Source organism: Mustela nigripes, chromosome 7, assembly GCF_022355385.1.
Source record: "Mustela nigripes isolate SB6536 chromosome 7, MUSNIG.SB6536, whole genome shotgun sequence".
NCBI classification, from domain to species: Eukaryota; Metazoa; Chordata; class Mammalia; order Carnivora; family Mustelidae; genus Mustela; species Mustela nigripes.
The window spans coordinates 8,791,022-8,810,861 of NC_081563.1; the positions used below are offsets into that span (position 1 = coordinate 8,791,022).

The 19,840-nt window shown below is 50.3% G+C and overlaps 1 protein-coding gene across 1 annotated transcript in view; it reads left to right on the forward strand.

Annotated features, from left to right (window-relative positions):
* TRIB2 (tribbles pseudokinase 2) overlaps positions 1-12,289 on the forward strand; it is a 25,064-nt gene extending 12,775 nt beyond the window's left edge. Inside the window, exon 3 of the mRNA XM_059405171.1 lies at positions 10,283-12,289. Within this exon, the coding sequence (XP_059261154.1) occupies positions 10,283-10,751 (469 nt within the window). The 3' untranslated portion in view covers positions 10,752-12,289. The remainder of the gene's footprint in view (positions 1-10,282) is intronic.
* The last annotated feature ends 7,551 nt before the right edge of the window (positions 12,290-19,840 follow it).

Consider the following 19,840-nt stretch of genomic DNA (forward strand, 5'->3'; position numbering starts at 1 on the left):
CCCCCCCCCGCCGGGCCCCCCCCCCCCCCCCCCCCCCCCCCCCCCCCGCTCAGTACTTTCTGTACTGGTTTTCTTGTGGATCTTCAGCCTCCATTGAGGCTTTCATATCTAACAAAATAGGGAGACCAGACTGGAGACCCGACCCTGCCTTCTCTCATCAGTAGCCAGTTCCACGTAGTTCGTAGGCTCATTGTATTTTAGCAAAAGACCTGACCTTTTGCCATGAGGGAGACAGAGCTCCTGGAAGTCCCTTCTTCACGCTGACCACTTCTGTGTGCTTCAGGCACTGCCAGCCCTTGGGGGAGGCTCACTCCTCCACTTCTCCCTGAGTGGGTAAGTGATCCCCCTCCCACAGCGCCCTCATAGTTCTCCCTCTACTCGAATTGCCCGTGTGCATCCCTCCACTGTCCTTATGCCTCATCTGCTGGCCTGGGAGCTTCTGGCTGAGCAGTTCACTGCTTGTGCTTAGTAAATCAGGTGAGTGGCTACACTGACCAACCAGAGCCAAGGGCACAGCTGTCGGATTTCTTACTCTTTCACTGAGCCATTACACCTTGGCCTACCTTCTCTGGCGTGGGTCGGAGATCATGAACTTGGAGTATCCAGCATGGTGCCTAGCAGACTGCAGAGCCTTCAAAAGGCACCTGTCCTGACTGCTCCTGGTCACCAGCCAATGGCTTTGGGCCTTGCCACCCAACAACCTGGAGATTTACTTATTCAACAGACAGCACTGAGCATCTGTCATGAGCCAGGCACTATTCTAGGTGCCACAGATACTCAGTGCCCCATGAGCCGGAACCCTTCCCTTGTGGGACTTGCATTTCAAGGAAACATTATCTGGCCTCCAGGCCCTGTTCTAACTACAACACTTAAAAGAACTGATTCAATTCTGTATTTTATTGTAATTAATTTACATGAACCAGTTTAAAACCAGCGAGTAAACTAGTGCTGTTATCACCGTGTTATGGATGACGAAATTGAGGCTCAGGGTCCCACAGCTAATCAGAGGCAGACCTCAGGCTGTGCACCCAGGACGCCAGAGTCCCATGTGCAGGCCCTCAAATACCACCCTGACTCTAGGAAAGAGACACCAGGTAGAATACCACCCTTTGTGTGCCACTAGAGGAGGGACTTTCTCATGCGGTTGGGTAAGAAGTGAACACCAGAAGGACCTGACCAGCACTGAGTACTAACACTCAGTACTTTACCTTTCTCTGAGGGGTCGAGAGGCCAACTGTTCACCAAGCCCACAGGCAGTCCTATTTATGCGTTTCCAGTTTATGGAGTGGGTTTTGCTTTCTCCATGGAACTGTGAAGTAGCGTCCGATGATCTTTCTGTCTCCCCTTCCTAGCACAGGACCAGCCTTGTAAACACTTTGCGAATGTCTGGCCATTGACTACATGGGTGTGTGAATTGCCCCTTAGGCCCTGGAGGCATAAATATTATGAGAAAAATCCCCTGGATATACTGATGGCAGGAGGCAGTGGATGGAAACCCATTTTAGATGCTCGTCATCCAGGATTCTTGGGAGTTTCTCTAAAGCATGAAATAGAGTCAAGCCTGTTTGAAATTTCTCTGGACTTAAGAGAGTGGGCAATTCTTAAGCAGAATCACAACCAGATACGCTGGACTCTAGGCAGCACGTTGCAGCCAGGGCGTCTTCGATATGGGAGCCACACCTGTTGCAAATGTTAAGTAAGCATCTATTATGTGTACTTTTGGCACAAGGGTTTAAGGGTATGAAAATCACCTCTGGAGAATCCTTGTCTAACAGGAGCCATCATGTAACAAGTTATTCTTCATACCGTGTTACAGAGGATGGGTGTGTGTTAGCTCGCTGGGGGCAAGAAGAAAATGTCCTAATGGCAGAATGGAGTGTAGATAATGGGCGTGTCAGGGGGTCCGGGGGAGACGGGCTCCTTCTCGGGTTGTTCTGAGTGAAGAAGAACGGTGTCCAGAAAGTATGAATAAAGGCCAAGAGACACGAAGGAACCCTGGGCAGGGAGGGGCATGCTGGTGGAGAACACTGTGGGGGGTCAGAGATGAGACTGAAGAGGGAAGCCAAGATTTAGGACCTGGAGGCTTGCCCATGACCTTGACCTTGACTTGAAATCCAGGAGGAGACATTGAAGGGTTGTTTTTGTTTTGTTTTGTTTTTTGTGTTTTTTTGTTGTTGTTGTTGTTGTTGTTGTTTTTCCTAGACAGGATGGGTTGGGGTCTAGTTGTGATTCTGGAAGTGTCCACGCAGGGTGGCCTGGGGGTGGGTAGGTACTTCCAGATGCTGAGGCTGAACCAGGACCCAAGAGGTGGTACCAAGGAGGGGTGGGTAAGAGGCCGGGTTAAACCCACGCTTTGATCTTGACAAATGAAGAAATGGGGAGGAAACGTCTTTCTCCAAAGTTCTAGAACATGTTAGTGGCGTGACCCAGAGCGCAGCCCAGATTTTCTGGCTCCCGGAACGTGTGTAGTATGTGCCTGGGCCATCTGGGTGAGCCCCAGTTCAGGACTCTGCCAAGTGGAAATCCCTGTCTGGCCCAGGGCTGGGCTGCCCAGAGTGTTCCTGGGTTGGTAGGGTCAGAAGGACTGGCCTGAGCCCGCTCCCGCCCTGCCAATGGTGCATGATAGGAATGTTCCGGACTCTGAATCAGCCTAAGCAGCAAGGGCAGAGCAGCACCTCGAGGTGTGCCTGGCTCTGGCTTCCTGGAACAATCCAGGCTGCGTGGGGCCCTTGGCGCAGCCCCGGCCTGCACCGAGCGCTGGGGTGCCTGCAGAAGCTTCTCTGAGAAGCTCAATCGACTGACTCGAGGTCAGGGGATCCTCTGAGACTAGGATCTTCATGCAGAGGGCAAGAGGCAAACAGAGTCCCAATGAGGGGTGTGAAGCTGCACTGCCTTCCTTCCCTGTCTGTTCCTGTGGAGATCCCGGCTGCGCTCCAGAGCTGCCTCCTTGCTGTGGGAAGGCCTCGGAGTTGGGAGGTGGGGTGGCTCCCCCCACTGCCCCCTCCTCCCACCCCAGGGCCACGATAAGTCAGGGCACAGACAACAGGACCCTGGTGCTGTGGAAACACCTGGGTGCTTGAGTTGGATCGGGCTTCTTGTCCCCACAGCGCTGTCCCCGAACTAGTCGCTTCATCTTGCTAACTGCGATCTTCCGGTAGATCAAACTAGCGCAGGACCCCCACCTCCCACCCCCGTCCCTGACTACAGTAGCTCCCAGTAGTAAGGGGGACACAATCCCTAGGACCACCAGCCAGACCCCTCTCTGGAGATTTCCTTCACCCTGAGGTGAAGGGTTTCCTTGTGGGTCACCTGCTGCTTTCCTGCTGCTGCAGAAGCAGCTTGACCTGGGCGTCGGGTCTGTTCACGGCGTCTGCGGGACCTGGCCCATCAGGGGTTCTCAGAGGCAACTGCTGGAAAAAAAATCTACGCACACAGGAAACAGAGAATTACAAATAAATTACAGTTTATTTGGCAGGATTTAGCTTCGCTTATTTGTCAAGTCCCAGTGGTGGCTGTCGGATCAGCTGAACGTGGCCTGGGGGGCTGGGACAGTCCTGTTCCCCCCATGGCAGCCCCCTGGGGCACCCTTGCTCGTATAACCGAACTGACAGCGGAGGGTAGCTTTGCAGTCAGGGGCAGAGTGAGGCCAGACCTGGTGGAGGCCGACCTCTCTCCGCTGACCCTTCGCCTGCTTGGATCCACCCTGCGGAATGGCCTTCAGCGACTTTTCGAATTCCACTGACCTCAGGCCACCGGACTTCCCGGCCAGGCCAGGCCCACTGGGTCTGGCTGAACTCCCAGCCCTGCCCCACCCTGGCCCACCCTGTCCCTATCCCTTCCTGCTGCGAGAGCCCAGGACAGCGTTTAAAGATTTCAAAACAGAGCGTGATTTGCTGGGGGAGGCCGTTTTTGACGTTTTGGATGGGGCACGACTCTGCACATTGAACACCTGCTTTTGAATCCCAGCTCTGTCACTCATTTGCAGGGTGGCCTCGGGCAAGTCCCCTCTGCTTTCTGTACCTCCGTTTCTTCTTCTCCTCAACGAGCAGGTCCGGCCACCTCTCCAGTTCATGAGTTCCAGCAGAGGGGTCACGGATGCGAAGGCTTTGTCTTTGTAGAATAAACCCGGGGCCATGTTGGTTGCACAAACACAGAATCTTCCTTCCAGAGATTGTGTCTTTGACACTAAGCAAGTCTGTGGTGCTGGTGTCAGGAGGTATGACGGAGAGAGACCCAGGAGGACAATCCCGGGTTTTTTCAGGTAACCGTATGTGGCCTGAGACCTTCAGTTCTCTGTGCCTCAGTTTCCTTATCGTGTAAGAAGTTTTCCCGTACCGTAACACCTGCCGTTCTGTTCCGTACTGAGAAGTAGCCCTGTCCACTGAGCCAGTCGCAGTGGCATTAGGTGTTGAGTTCACGGCCGCTGGTGTTGCTACTGTGATCATTATTGTTAGGACCACCGTGTCCAAGAGGAAGTCTTGCGGTTCCTAGTTTCAGAAGAAAGGAAACTTAAACTCAGGAGTTTGGAAGCTAGGAGAGCCCTTTTCAGGCCACGCAGCCGTGTTCTCATTTTACAGAAGGGAAACTGAGGCCAGACGGGCCCATGGTCCCACTGCTCTTGGATAGAAGGGCCCCGAGGGAGGCTCACGGGCCTCTGCTGGGAAGGGGTGGGGCATTGGGACCCTGAAGGCCTGTGCTGCGTGCTGCTCTATCGAGGCAGGGACTAGAAGCACATCCTGCTGGTCCTGGCTGCCTCACCTGGCTGGGGATCCGAAGACACCAGGCCTGGTGCCAGGTCCACAGGCTGCCCCTGTGTAAGCCTTTTTCATTCAGAAGTTAATGCAAAGCAGGCTGTTCCTGCCTTTGCCAGGGATACATTGCAAGTTGCACGCAGGGTACAGCTTCTTGGCCAAGTCAGTCCTGCCCCGGGCTAATGGCTCTTTCCTCCAAGAAGTCACAGGAGATCTCCACGACCATTCATAGCGTTTTGGTCGCAAAAATTCTCTGCCAACCTTCCCTTGTCCTTTTCAGAAATTTCTGCTGTTCATGTACCATCTTTACTCCCATGACCTTCACGAGGCCCATTGTGATGGCTTTCGTCGTGAATAAAGTGAGCAGAATGAGCTGAGCACCTTGGGGGAGAGTGGGAAGAACATTCTGGGGGACGGGGTGGGAAGCAAGTGCACAGAGCCCAAGAAGAAACCACAGGCACAGAATTCACGTCCACTTGGATCTGCCTGAGTCTTGTTCCTCTGTCTTCTCTAGGCTCTAGGCTTGACGGGGGTTATCTTACTAATAAGATCCGTTAGACTTGCCACCAGATTTTTGCAGATTTCCTACGCTCGGCAGCCTGGTAGAGATCAGGCTTTCCTTGTTCCGTTGTTTCAGTCCTCGCGAAAACCCAAGAAGCTCGGTGTTACTTGTCATGTCCTTATCCCCGGTGCCTATGATTATAGGACCACCCAGCTCTTATGGATTGTTAGGAAAATCAGTTCCTTTGCCTGGGAATGCATAACCCTCAGGCTGTTCAGGGGACAGCGGAAGCTGAAAGACTGTTCATTCATATTGTCTGTCCCATGCTGACAGGAGCAGGTGCTCTGCTAGACATGCCCCCCGCCCCAGCACAGACAGAGGCAACCTGCTCCCGAAAGGGGGCAACCAAACCCCAGAGGCCTTCTGAGAGTCCCTGCCATGGTCCAGCAAGTCCGTGGGGACTGGCGCGGGGACTGGAGCACGGCCTCAGGTTCCTGACATGCGTGCGCCCCGGAAGGTCCTTGTCTAAAGACGCAATCCAGACCACTTGCCTTGACCCTTGGCTAGGAGTGATGTAAACAAGTTCCGGGAGTTCTGCGGAGGAGGCAGGGGCAGAAGTATGCACTTCCTCCCCGTCTTTCTTGAGGCTTCTCTTTTTCTTTTCACCGCGCCTGCCTGGGATGTCTGGGCTTCTCCCTGGGAGGAGCAGGCTCCTGCCCCGCGCACTGGCTCTCCCTGACCCCGGGCGCACATGTGCTCCCCACTCTGAGGCGGCCTCACCGACGGGGACATCCCGGCTGTGGTTTCCTGCACTCGCTGCTGCAGTGGAAGGGCCAGGCCTGCGGGCGGGCTGCTCGGAGCCCCAGGGAGGGGTGAGCCCTCAGCCCCTGAGGGGCCTCGCTATTCATACGGGCTTACGCACCCTCTCCCAGCATCAAGCTCCATGTCCACATAAAGGGATAATAATTCCTGCCTTGAACATTGATTTATCAGCTTTAAAGAGGAAATATCTGAAGATACCTAGCACCTATCTAGGTACATAGATGGTGTTTGCTATTTGGTACTTAGTAGTTTTCAGAGCCGGTACTGGAACTCGGGTCTCTGACTTGAAGACCGAGCTGCCCTAGTGTATATGGGACCGCTCGGGCACCGCTCTCACGGAGCCGAACATAACGAGCAGATCCAGACTCGGGCCATCTAGACCCTGGCTTCGGGAGGGAGGAGCCTGATGTGGCAGGTGGGGCGGCTCTGGGGCAGCCGAATGTCCACAGCATGTGCGCGGCGCTTTCCCCTGGCCTGTTGGGTCCACTGGGCATTTGCACAGCCCCTGAGTCCTTGATAGTGGGGAGGAGAGAGGTGAATGCTGGGCAGGGCATTAATGGACAAGATCGAACCCTTGGCCATTTCTGAAGGCCCTTTTCTCTGAACTGGAGAAGGATTCCAGAAGGGGGTCAGGCTGGAGTTAGGGTCTGTGCCCCCGGGCCAGGGGAGGTTGGTTGGGTTAGAGAGGGAAGGTGAGACTGAGCGTCTCGGGTTGTGGCCTGGAAGGAGGTAAGAATGGAAAAGGGCTTCAGATGTGGTGCAGCATAAAGAGCTTGAGGGCTGACGTCTGTCCCCGGCAAGGGCTAAGCTAGTAGCCGCTCAGGTCTCCGGAGGCACATCCGCGCCTGCCCTCACCCCCGCCAGGGACTGAGGTACTAGAATTTACAAAGCCTGTTCCCCGTGGATACTTCCCCTGACATCCACTTAATCCTGGCTAGGGGCGCAGAGCAGGGCTGTCGTTCCCTCAAAGATGGGCACACTGGAGCTCCCAGGGCTTGGTGGTGTGGATGCCCCTTCAGTCTCTGAGTGTCGGCTTGGTGGCCCCTACTCGTCTCGGTGCAGGAGAAACAGCCGTCAACACCGGTGACGTTCTTTGCATACAGAGTGACCTCAGCCACCTGCCCCTGAGCTCCTGGATGTGGGACTGAGGCGAGGACCCTGCAGTGCCCACGGGAGTAACACAGAGCATAAATGCGTGACCGTACAAATAGGAATGCACAGTACTCCGGGTGGCCGTGAGGGTCAGGAGAGGCCGGGGGCGGGGTGCTCCTCTCTAGAGGATGGTCAGGCAAGGGCTCTCTAGACAAGCTCCTTTGAGCAGAGACCGGAAAGAAGTGAGCAGGATGAGCCGGCCAAGTATCCGAGGGAAGAACATTGCAGGCAGAGGCTGGGAGAGAATGTGCACAGCGGCCCCGGGCAGGGTGGTGGGTGCTCGGTGTGTTGGAGGAGCAGGGGCGGGGCTGGAGCAGAGAGCAGGCGGGGTGGCAGGCGCAGTCAGGGGGCCCGAGGCTCTCCGCGCAGCCTTGGAGAAGACGTCAGCCCCACGTGCAAACGGGAGGGCTGCCGCAGAGGAACCCCGCCCCAAACCTGATTCCACGTCTAGTGCTCCTTCCACCCGACTGCCCCTTGTCCCACAGCTGATGACCGTTGCCACAGCTATCGTGATTCCCGTAGCTATCCTGCTGCCACGACAGTGACCTTGGAGGCCAGGAGTCTGGCCAGCTCCTGAGCTCTGGGTTGGGGGCTGCTGCCGGGGAGGGTCTGATGAAGGAAGCTGTTGAAGGAACCTGCTTGGCCCCGTGGTGTGCGCCCCCTCTCCTCTGCCCCCTTGGGTTTCCCTGACTCACCTCCGATCTTGGAACATCTAGGGAAGCTGGTGTGGGTCCACCTTCCACCTCACCTGCCTCCTTCGATTAGAAAGAGCAACAGGAAGAATGGGCTTTGCCTTCCATCAGCCCAGTTCCAGATGAGCTCTTCTAGACCCTTCCCGCGTCTGTAGATCGTTAGCCGAAGGGGGAGGAGAAGAACGTGTGTGCTACAGGTTACAGCAGGGTATGGGGAGAGCAAGTAAAGAAGACGTGTCGCTCTGTATTACAGACACCCAGAATGGTAAAACTGGCAGAGACTTTCACACCGGCTTGTCCAGATTCATGCCCGCCAGTGGGAGTGTACTTACTGCTACTGAACCGTACAGTTCAAAATGGTTAAAATGATAAATTTCATGTACATTGAACCATAATAATAATGATTACAAAGAAGACTGCCTTGTCCAATGCTCCTCTTTAAGTTGGAGAAACACAGAGGTTGAGTGACCTCCCCACAGCCACACGGCAGATGAGAGATGTCGTCTGGCCTGGAGTCCGCTCTCCGAGCTCCCAGCCCAACACCGTTTCCAGAGGACACCACCATGTTATTGCTCACTGAAGAAATGAGTATAGGGAAGCAGTCACGCCTTGGCCTTTGAAACTTCTGCAGTTCAAAAAGGAGATCTCAGAATCTCGGGATTTCGTCCGCTTCTTTGCTATAAGAGAGCTAACTGATTAACTTGAACCTCACCTTCCTTCTATGGCTCCCTGAGTAGGGGATCGCTCTGAAAGGCTAAGACCCGTAGACCCAGGGAGGAGGAGGGAAGCAGCTTACCGACTTGAGTCCCGATGTCTTTTCTCTAAGCATTTTCCTGTTCTCTGCTCATTTGAGCCTCGTCACCCCTCAGGACAACAGGGTAGAAACCGTGATGTGCACTTTTGAGATGAAGGAACCCACCGGTGTGGATGATTGTGACCTTGTAGGCCCTGAACCCTCACCCCAGCCCCTCCTCCCTGGCCCGTGTCACCTTCGTGGCAAGTCTTCGTCATGGGAAGGAATGGGGCTGACTCTGCGGGGTTGAACACAAGAGCTCTGTTGTGGAGGGTTCTGGCAGGAGATTGGAAGAGGATTTCCAATCACAATACCTAGGTTTCCCCTCAAGGAATGGCAGAATGGGGGAATAGGATTCTTCAGAAGCCCTGAACCAAGGAGGGATGCTGGTCTAGGAGCTTCTGTTGCTAGGTAGGGGACAGCTGCCAGTCTTGAGAGAGTCGCTTCATGTCTTGGTCTTCAGCTTTGTTCACTGCATGTTGTTATAGTTAATTTTAAAAATTTAACTTACTTGTGAAAATATTTACCGAGCACTTATTTTATGCCCAGTGGTCATATAAGGCTCTGCTGTATAAAAAAGTAGTACTGGGCCCCAGGGACTCAGAGTTCAATGTGGAGTTTCTCCACCTCTGTTCATGAGTGCAGCCGGGAGAGTCCTAGAACCTGTCAGCCAGCTCAGCCGTGCTTAAATGGCAAGGGGAAGATGGACCCACGCACATAGATGTACATGTTGGCACAGGTAGAGGATACAGGTAACTCACTCAGGTAAGCATCAGGTCAAGGACCAGCCCCTGGGAGTGTGGTAGGCCAGACGGGAGGCAAGTTCAACAGCAAATCTTGGAAAGAAGTTGGGCTTGCTATGAAGATGTCAGCCTTGGCAGGGCTCATGGTAATGCCTGCCTGCTCAAACATTGCCCAGCTCGGTCTGTGTCCTAAAGTAAGGCGGCTTGGTAGTGGGCAAGGTTGACTAAGGAAGGTGCGGGACCAAGTCTTCTCTCAGCTAAAAGGCTTTTGGACAAGTTACTCAAACTCCATGAACCTTAATGTTCCTATCTGTAAAATGGAATCATCAAATCTTCCGCGTCTCACAAAAGGACTGTTATAAAGCCAAGACGCCATTGGATCAAAGGTCCTTTCAGACTGTTACATCATATCATCCAGAAGTTGTCGATAGAGCTCCTGGGAGCTTCCTAGTTGGTTGGATCTGAGTAAAATCCTGGGGATCCCCAACGACCTAGATGTGTCTGAGAATAGTATAAATCTCCCGTTCCCTCATCACTGAGATGGGGAGACAATCATGTCTTTTATGGTCTGTGTACTCGCTAGAAGTGTGGGTTCCCACAGTAGATCTTAAGCTTCATGCCAATTCCCTGTCAGTCCTATTCGCTCCTGGATCCCCCCATCCCGGAACTGTGTCTGACACAGTCTGACGCTCACTAAGTCATGTTTGACTGGTTGAATGAATGAATGCATGGTCTTGGAGATATTAAAGCGGGAGCTAAGATACGGTGATGGGATTCACGTGCCTCGGTGTGCCCATGGGAGCTCACCCTTTCTCTCTCTCTTGCAGGACTCGGGTCAAGCTGGAAAGCCTGGAAGATGCCTACATTCTGCGGGGAGATGACGACTCCCTCTCCGACAAGCACGGCTGCCCGGCTTACGTGAGCCCAGAGATCTTGAACACCAGTGGCAGCTACTCGGGCAAAGCAGCCGACGTGTGGAGCCTGGGCGTGATGCTCTACACCATGTTGGTAGGGCGGTACCCTTTCCATGACATTGAGCCCAGTTCCCTCTTCAGCAAGATCCGACGTGGCCAGTTCAACATTCCAGAGACTCTGTCGCCCAAGGCCAAGTGCCTCATACGAAGCATCCTGCGGCGGGAGCCCTCAGAGCGGCTGACCTCGCAGGAAATTCTGGACCATCCTTGGTTTTCTACAGATTTTAGCGTCTCAAATTCAGGATATGGTGCTAAGGAAGGGTCAGATCAGCTGGTGCCGGATGTCAACATGGAAGAGAACTTGGACCCTTTCTTTAACTGAGCTCGTGCCCCACAGAGACTTAGCAGGTACCAGGAACGAGAGAGGGCCGCGGAGAGTCCTTCCAGGGGACACGGATCGCCTGGCTTGGTGGCAAGAAAGACACTGACACTCAAGTTTCTTGATTCACAGAAGGAGAACCTTCAAGGAGCTGACTGAACATGGAGCATGGGCGCGAGAGACGCGGGGTGGGGGTCTGGGGTCGGGTCCGCGGGGCGGGTGCCCCGGAGCTTCTCTTCCCTGATGTAGCCCCCCTGGAGAACCCCCGGTCCGTTGGGCTGCTTCTGCCTACCCCACTTTTCATTTGTTCCAAAATAGTTGCAGATCCCAACAGAATCAAAACTCTCTGCCTCAAACACACATCTTGGCATCGCACTGTTAGCTTTTAACTTCCTGTCACGATTCAGGGAAGGTACAATGGGCCAAGGATTTCTTTTCTTTTCTTTTCTTTTTCGTTTTCTTTTCTTTTCTTTTTTTTTTTTTTAAACAAGACAACCACCTATCTGATAATCAATGCGGTTCATTAAACAGCAACAACAACAAAATTCGGTGCACACAGACTGACCAGAAACCTGGGTGCTAACCTAAAAGAAAATAGAAATCCAGTTTGTGTCTCTTAATCTCTTAATTGCTCTTTTAACTCATTTCTTCTAAATAAACTATTTAATATCCTGGTCAGGAAATGACATGTTGATGCTTTGCTCCCTGAAGGGGGAAAAAAAAAAAAAAAGTCTGTTCTTTAACAAGCTATTCTGTTCTGTGTCCATGGGTTCGTGGCAGGAAGCTGTTAGAAGTCAAACTTCTAGATGCATTAACTGCTTTCATAGTCTAAAGAAAGAAAAGGAAGGGAAAGGAAAGGAGAAATTCACTCCTGAGTTTTTTTTTTTGTTTTTTTTTTGTTTTTTTTTTCCTTTGAACGATGAAGGCTGCCTCATAGGGGGTCCTCTCTGCCGGGATGGGGACAAACGGGGCGCGATCACGGGAGATGCTTGGAGTCTGAAGCTTATAGGCCACTCTGGTCTCAGCTACACCTTTTGTCTCTTTGTTTTATTGGAAACGAGTGAAACCAAGCAGGTTGTCCCACATGTATGAAATACAGGGCAGCTATTTCCTTTTCTTTAGGAAGAATGATCCTTTTCGCTTGGCAGGCCCTCTGGTTTGGACAGAAACCCTCGGTAGAGACAAGCGGGGAGAAAAATCAGCTGGAAGCTAGGATGATATAAATAAAAACAGCTCTCTATCCCAATACGCACCTTTGTATTTTCAAGAATCCTTCTATTTATTAAGGAAAATGTCACATTGTGATGTATTAAGCCAGTTTTTCAATTACGGGTTGACTTGGGATGACATGTTACATGCTGTAGTGAGTAACATCTATATATTTTTTCTTGTTTGAGTATTTCTGTCCCTGAAGTAACCTTTTGTTTGGCTTTTCTAGATAGCTTTATTTGATTTCGAGTGGCAAACGTTTTTTTATTACGGCTTTTCTATTTGCTGTATGATACAGAACTCTTTTGGCATAAATATTTGTGTTTCCAGTACCTCACTTGTTTGGATTTTACTGCCTGTATACGTTTTGTGAAATGGTCCTGTTTTTGGGTAGGTAACACGTGGACTCTAGTGTGTAAATGTTACTTGAATCTGTGCTTCATTATAGTACGTGGCATGTGTGTGCAAACCTTGGATGCTTTATGCCTGTTCAACAGGAGCCCGGCCTTCGTGTTCCCAGGAGGGTGGCTTCACCGTTCATAGTCAGGAGACAAGGCGGCCATGGATTTGCCCTTGATTCTGTTTTGATAATGGGAGATAGAAAGGAGAGGGTTTTTTTTGGTTTGGGGGTTTTCTTGTTTGTTTTTTGTTTTGTTTTGTTTTGTTTTTTTACATTCTAAAGATGGTGCTGTGTCAAGAAGGACCCGTTTTTCTTCCCCGCCCCCTATTTTTTTCAGTACCCCGTAGGAGGAAAGGTTGGTGACGTGCATGGTGGGAATCTATGGCCTCTGGTGCTTTGTCCTGTATTTGGTTTAATGTTTTTGTCCTAATCTCTTCAATCAATAAAATTGTGCGTATTTAACTAAAATGCTGAGGTCCTGCAAATGCTGAGTCTCTGCCATGTGGGATTTGTTGTGGCCACCGCACACCAGCCAGGAACACCTCTGTCCTCCCGGCGGCCCACTGGTTCAGCGTAATACCAGTGACGTGTTATCAGTGACTGTTAATACAAAGCCAAAGCCAATTTCCGTCATGTGCGGACATATGCTGGCCAATTTAGAGGTAATCTCTCACTGAATTAACCGTCACTACTGCCTGGGGAGATGTGAATTATGTTCTTATCACAGATAAGGAAGCAAGCCCAGAAAGGTGCATCACTTGCACCTTTACAGGTTAAACCACCTGTAAGCGATCGAGTAGGCATGGGCCACGGTGCGATCGATCCTGAAGCTCGTTATGTTTTCTATGATGTTAGAGCCCAGAGGCTTCCAGGGCAAGTATGCTAGGAGTGCTGGAGTAGTCAGGCTCTCCTGGACTCAAATCACCACCCAGGCTTCTACACGATTCCTTAGGAAAAGCAGCATCTGCTGCAGACCCCATTGGAAACCTCCAAGGAGGAGACCACTGAACTCCCAGAAACTAATCCCTACTGAACAGCCCTTCCCCTGGTCAGATGCACAGATTGTCAGACACGTGGGCTCCATGGGCAATCCCATCTCTCTCTTGCACCTCATTTATTAGAAATAACTACAGTCCAGAGGGTCAGTTCCATCCTGGAACGTCTAACATGTGCCTCCCCCGTCCCTTCAGTGCAGGATGGGGAACAGACAAGAAAGCAGACAAAGACGGTGGCCAGAATGGAGTGGTGGGTCAACACATCCACGGAAGCCCCTAAGTGTACGTGTGCCGGCAGGTGTCCTGCAAGGGGTGACCGTGGAATCAAGAGTCCAGGAAGTGGTGGCTTTGGGTAATGATGGATGACAAACAACAGTAGCAAACGCAGGGGGAGCTATGCCTTGAGAACTTTCTGGAGACACGCCCAAGTGAGCATCACTGGTGCCAAGCTGTGGATAGATCTCATCGAAGTCCTTGCAAAGACTGGGGTTTGTGGAATCTGAAAGGACATGGCTAACGCAGAGGCTTCCCAGGCAGTTGGCTCTATCTTCTAAACTCACAAAATGTTTGTTACCCTGCCGTGTCACTTCCTTGTCTGTCCTCAGCCCACACCTGACCCAGTGCCTGGCCCATGGGAGGTGTTCAGTAAACAACTGTGAATTGGGGTATAATTTGTGTGGGGACACTATGCTGCTAAATTTCCTCCCAACCCCAGGTTTCTAAGCAGCACATCATTAGAAAACAGCCTTTGTGAGTATTGAAGCCCACTGGTGGCTTTTGCTAGGGCACAGATAGTCTGATCCAATTTCTTTGCTCTTTCACTGCCTGTGATTAAGCAGAAATGGGCCTGTTGCCCAATGGACGCCTGGTTGAATTGCATTCTGTCAACCCTTTGCATGTGTGGGGACTGGAGGCGGGGGGCATTGGCACACACACTTCTGGCCTTTCTGTACTGAGGTTCCACCTTGGTGGGAACCCAGAATCAGGACGCTCCCTCCCCCTTCATGTCTCAAGGCTTTGCCAACAGAAATCTTTTATTTCTTTAATTCGTTTGGGCATTGGTACTTCACCCCCTTGCTACATAATCTGGATCTGGGGCAGGGCAAGGGGCCTGGACCACCGGTAGTGAGGGCAGGAATTGGAGAAGTCGTAGGCCAGGGCTCTGAAGCTTTACCCTCTTATTAGCTGTGATTGGGAAAATCACTTCACTTTTGTAAGAACCCAGGGTATTGTGAAGATGAAACCAACTTAGGGTATGACAAGAGAGTGTCTTGTGATTGGCCGGAATAGAGACTGTTACTCTGATCAGCCAAGGGCATGATGGTGTGCTGTTCTTTTGACTGGGGAGTGCTACTGGAATTGAGAGTTATCAGCCTTTATCAAGGCCTTCAAGAAGAGGTGACAGAGACCCACTGAGACTCTCCCCATGCTACAGTGAAAGCAGTTGCACTTCCGAGTGTAGTTCTGATGTACACTTTCAGGCAAGATGTTAAAGTTTCTGCTGCAAGATAGGTTTGAAAACTACTGAAGCAGTCCCACTATCGTTGAAGGGATAACAAACGAACTTGATAAAGCATCCAACATCCAGAGAAATCAAAGGCATCGCTAGAATCATTCAGAAAGTAGGTAATGGACTTCAAACTGGAGGACCAAGGTGTGCAAGGACTTTATAGGTGGGTGGCCTTAAATGAGCGTCAGTGGGTTTGTTATTCACCTGGCTTCTCTCACTGTGACCTTAGGTCCTTTCCACAGTGGCCCTTGTCCTTAACTCTGTCGGTTCTCTTCAGTGACTAGCTCAGTGACCCATCTTTAGGTCTTTAATGGGTATCAGATGACAATCTCCCATAACTATTATTATACACCACTATATCAATTGTCTAAACCCAAAGTGTTCTCACTCGTCATCTCTGCCTTTTAGGTGTCCCCATTTATACAAGTCAGAGAAGTGCCCAGTGTCACAAGTACATACAAGAGTCAGGCAGCTCAGTTTTGGAGATGGAGTTCCTTGCTGAGCCCAAAGGTGACCCCCACCACGTCTGTGTAATTTCTCTGCTTACTGAGTCTCTCTCTATATGTTGGCACTGCAGGAAACCAAACTTTGGAACAAAGACCTGGCCAGAAAAAAATGAAGGGAAGAAGGAAATAGGAATCAGCATTTCCTATTTAATCCATGCATAAGCCTTTCAATGTAGGAGGCAAGTTTTATAAGTGAGTAGTGAGCCTCCAGGAGAGTAAAGTAATTGAAGGATGCTATCCAGGTACTTAATGCTGAATCCTGTGTTTGAACCCTGGTTTTACAGTCTGTAAAGCCATTCCACGCTGCCAGAAGGAAATGCTGATGCATCTCAGCACAGATACCTAAATTCTAAAACTGGGAAAGTTGAGACTGGCCCTCCCCCATTCCCAGATCCTGCGGAGAATGTTTCCTGCAACTCCCAGAGGCGTGGGACTGGAGACAAGCTGAGGGTATCACAGTGAGACTAAATGAAGGTTTTGCATTTCCCTGAACTGATTCACAATTCAGCGGGATTTGGACAGCAGCTTTTGCACACCTGAGTTTCCTTCCTTCCCTGAAGTGAAACTTCTCTTCATCCAGACTGTTGAAGCTTTTAAAGCAGGGACATGTAGGTTTAATGAAAAGACAGCGTGGTTTGGAGAGATGGTCTCAGTCCGCATGCCTGTTTCCTGCACAGTGTTTGGCATGTCGCTTCCATGGCGGAGTCCCAGCGGCTTCGTGTGTGAAATGGGAAGAAGTGTTATTGTGAGGGTAACTGGTTTTTTGTTAGTGTGCATGCTATGTAAACTGTAAAGTGGTCCACACGTGCTTTTACAAGGACAGATAGCCTTGAAACATGTTACCTCGTTAAGGTACTAAAATTAAAACTCTAAGTCAGATGCAAGGTGGGGGCCAACAGGACTCCATGAAGTGAAGAAGTATCCGTGGGGCACGGCCCCAGGCTCCCCTTCCCATGGTGCAGCTCCTACACCAGTGAGACTACTCCTCCAACACCCTCTGAGCTCCTGGTCTATGAGCCCAGGCTCTGAGACTACCGCAGAGGCTGTGGAATAGGTAGTGATTCAGGGAGGACCCCCCAAAGAAAGGAGCTTGGACCACCAGGCTGAGCCTCCCCAGCTCTATTGTTTCTGACCTTAACCTCACAAATCCTGAGCCCAGAACATACTTGCAAGAATCTTCCAACCCTTCTTCCATTAACCATGGTGAGTTCTCAACACCTTACCTCTACCTGGAGGCCTAGGAGACATTGTACTTTCTTCTAAGTAGCCAATGAAAGAACGAGCCATATATAGTTCACTTTGAAGAAGGTGTCCTGGACCATCAGATTTTTAAAAACTGATGAAGGGGCAGGCTCTTGAATCTTCAGAAGGTTCATCTCCCATCCTTTAATTACAGGCATCTTATGAAGGCTAGCCAGCCCTTGCTCTTCCTTCCTGACTGCAGAATCTTATCCATGGGAGGGCTGAAGGTGATGCTCTACAGGTTTCCCGATGGCCCAGCACTCAGACAATGCTGTGAAACAAAGCAGTAGCATTAACATAGCTCTGGGCAAACTGGTGAATATATATTATTGTCCCTTCCATGCCAGCACAAACTGGTTTTTTTTTTTTTTTTTTTTTTTTTTTTTTAATTTATAACTACCATGAAACAAAGTCTTCTGGTGGATCTCCTGGCCTCGCATAACACCTGTTCCAGCATGTTCTCCTCCCTGCTGCTTCAATCCCTTTCTGTACTGTTTGCCTTAGTAATTTGGGCATCTTAGCTCGACTTGATGTTGGCTTTTGCTTTTTCCAGGGTTCTAGGAACACTCACCCTAATAGCATGTTGGTATCATCTGCACGACCCTTGCTGGGATGTGTCATGAACTCAGTGGCCTAAAATAATACAAATCTATTATGCTATTTTTTTAAGGTTCATTTATTATTTTAGTAATCTCTGCACCCAACATGGAGCTCGGACATGTGATCCCAAGATCAAGAGTCAAGTGCTCTTCCAAGAAAGCAAACCCGTGCCCCTTTACGTTATAGAGTTCTATAGGTTCATTAAACAAATAGGACTCACTCCTTGTAAACACTCAAAATTAAGGCATCAGCAAGGCTGCCTTCTTTTTGTAGGCTCTGGGGGGAGAATCCATTCTTGCATTTTTCAGTTTTCAGAGGCCACCCACCTTTCTCAGCTTGGAGCTCCTGTCCTCCTCCAGCAACACACTATTTCTCTGACTCTGCTTTCATGATCATGTCTCCTCCTCTGACCCTTTTTTCTTTTAAGGACCTCCCTACTTAAGCATTAATTCCTTCTGCAACCCAAATGCAAGTAAACTGACATATTGAGAGGTTTCAGAGATTAGGACTGGGACATTGTCAGGGGTGGGTCACTATTCTGCCTCTTGGAGGTAGTAAACCTTATACCCAAGAAGCATATCCCGAAGTTAATAGACTCTCCTTTATCTAGTTTTATGTTCTAGTCCCCTTGATCAAGAATCATTAAACTCTGGGACCATAAATACCCACCAGCTCCATAATACATTTGGAGTATAGTCCCGGTCTTCCCTTATTAGGTACCATCCGGAGCCATGATGACACTTTGAGTTCTGGCTATCTTTGTCAATCTTACTATATGACCAAAGGTCCTTGAAATGTCTAGAAGATAATGATGGTACATATTTTTAGCCGGTTGAAGCAGTTGCTACACATAATTTATTGGCTTGGTAATTCCAAAAGAAGAGAGTTTGAAGGATGCCCTTGTAGCCTTGATGTCTCTCCCCACACAGGAGGAGGGCTACTTCCTAATGGAAAAAGAAGGCCACTTCTTCACAGGGCCACTGTGAGACATCAGGATTCTGAGGAGCCAAAATCATTGGAGGAACCCACTAAACCCACTAAGATGTTCAGTGACCCAGATTTTCCCAGCCAGGGCTTTGACTTTGATACAATGGACCTCCTTAGGTACACATTAAATTGTCTCGAAGGTCTCTACTAAGTATTAAATCCTGAGTCTAAATTTCAGTATTTCGTGTGCTCTCACTAACCCAGATACAAACTTCTGAAAGGCTTCTCTGGTTTTCACACTGTTTCCAGTTGTTAACTGCCCAGGATTTGTCACTATCCTCCCCACTGTTGTGCAATCTCACTCCCCTGTGCACTGTTCACCCCCATTCTCTAAATGCCCGAATCAGCTCTCTGGCCAGGGCATGCTTCTTCACCACACATTCTTTGAGAGTTACCACTCATGAAAGTTTTAGTAGTTGAGCACCACTTTGTAGTAGAACCCATCTGCGTCCCACGCACCACTGGTATGGAGTCCCTCATGCCGCTGGGTGTTGAGTGAGCCAGTCTTCAAATCCCATCCTAACACATGCTTTCTGGGTCCTGCTAATTCTGGTACCACCATGCCATTTGGGGCTGCTCGAAGAAAAAGCTAAGTCAGAATCACACATGTAGGACATCTCCAAGGTGAAATTCCTGTGGAAGGAATCTGGGAAATTCAGGTTTGGACAGCCCACCCACAGTGATCATTACTGTTATACCGCCATCTTGCTTAGTCCTCCGTTGGGCCACCCTGAGAAGGACCTGGGATTGTTAAAAGCTGCAGGCTGCCCACCAGTCTCACCCAAGGAATCCTTCCCTGAAGGGGGATCTGAGTGCGAGCCTTCCTGGGTTCCCCCACCTCTTTTCACACCATTTGTGGGGTAGATCAAGTGGATAGCTCTTAGGAAAATATAAATTCCACTCTGAAGATTTGGCTTCTCAATTAAATATGCCCCTTCTGGGAGATTGGCATGGGGCATGGCTTTTACTGCAAGGAGCTTATGAGCTTGTTGGAGAGACCCAGGTTTAAAATCCTATGGATTCCCAGTCCTCTGATTGTTCCTCATTAAAAAGTAATAAATTCCAACTTCAAAGGGAAGTACACATCCTCCCTGGAGCCACCCAGCCCATAGCAAGGAGAAACAATGGGTCACATCCTTGGGTCAGCTTTTCTTCTTCTGGGAAGGAAGTGACATCTCCAGGGCCTGGCAGGAAGTTGAAGCTCCAGATCCTCCCTCCTCCCCCTGGCTGTGGTGGTGGAGGCTTGGGGCCCAGAGGAATCTTGAAAGGGGGTCTGAGTGGACTTCTTGGTGAGGAGCCTTGGAGGAGGTTTCAGAGGAAGACACCCCCCCTCCCCCCAAGTGAGTACTGCTCATCAACACTTTCTGCTGCCAACACTGCTATTCCCACAAGGCCCTGGAAACTGGAGTAGGAAACGAAGGGATTTGTCCTGTGAAACCAGCTCCCGACACTGATTAACAGCTTCCTTTCCCAGGAAGACACCATACCAGGGTTGGTGGCCAGGTATTTTGACTTCTAGTAGAATGAGCATCTAACCGAACCACACTTAGGGCATGAAAAGGAATTTTAAAATATAAGGTTTTATTTGTGATAAAAATGAACGTGTATATGAAATCTTCCATATGTCTTATCCTGTACAATAA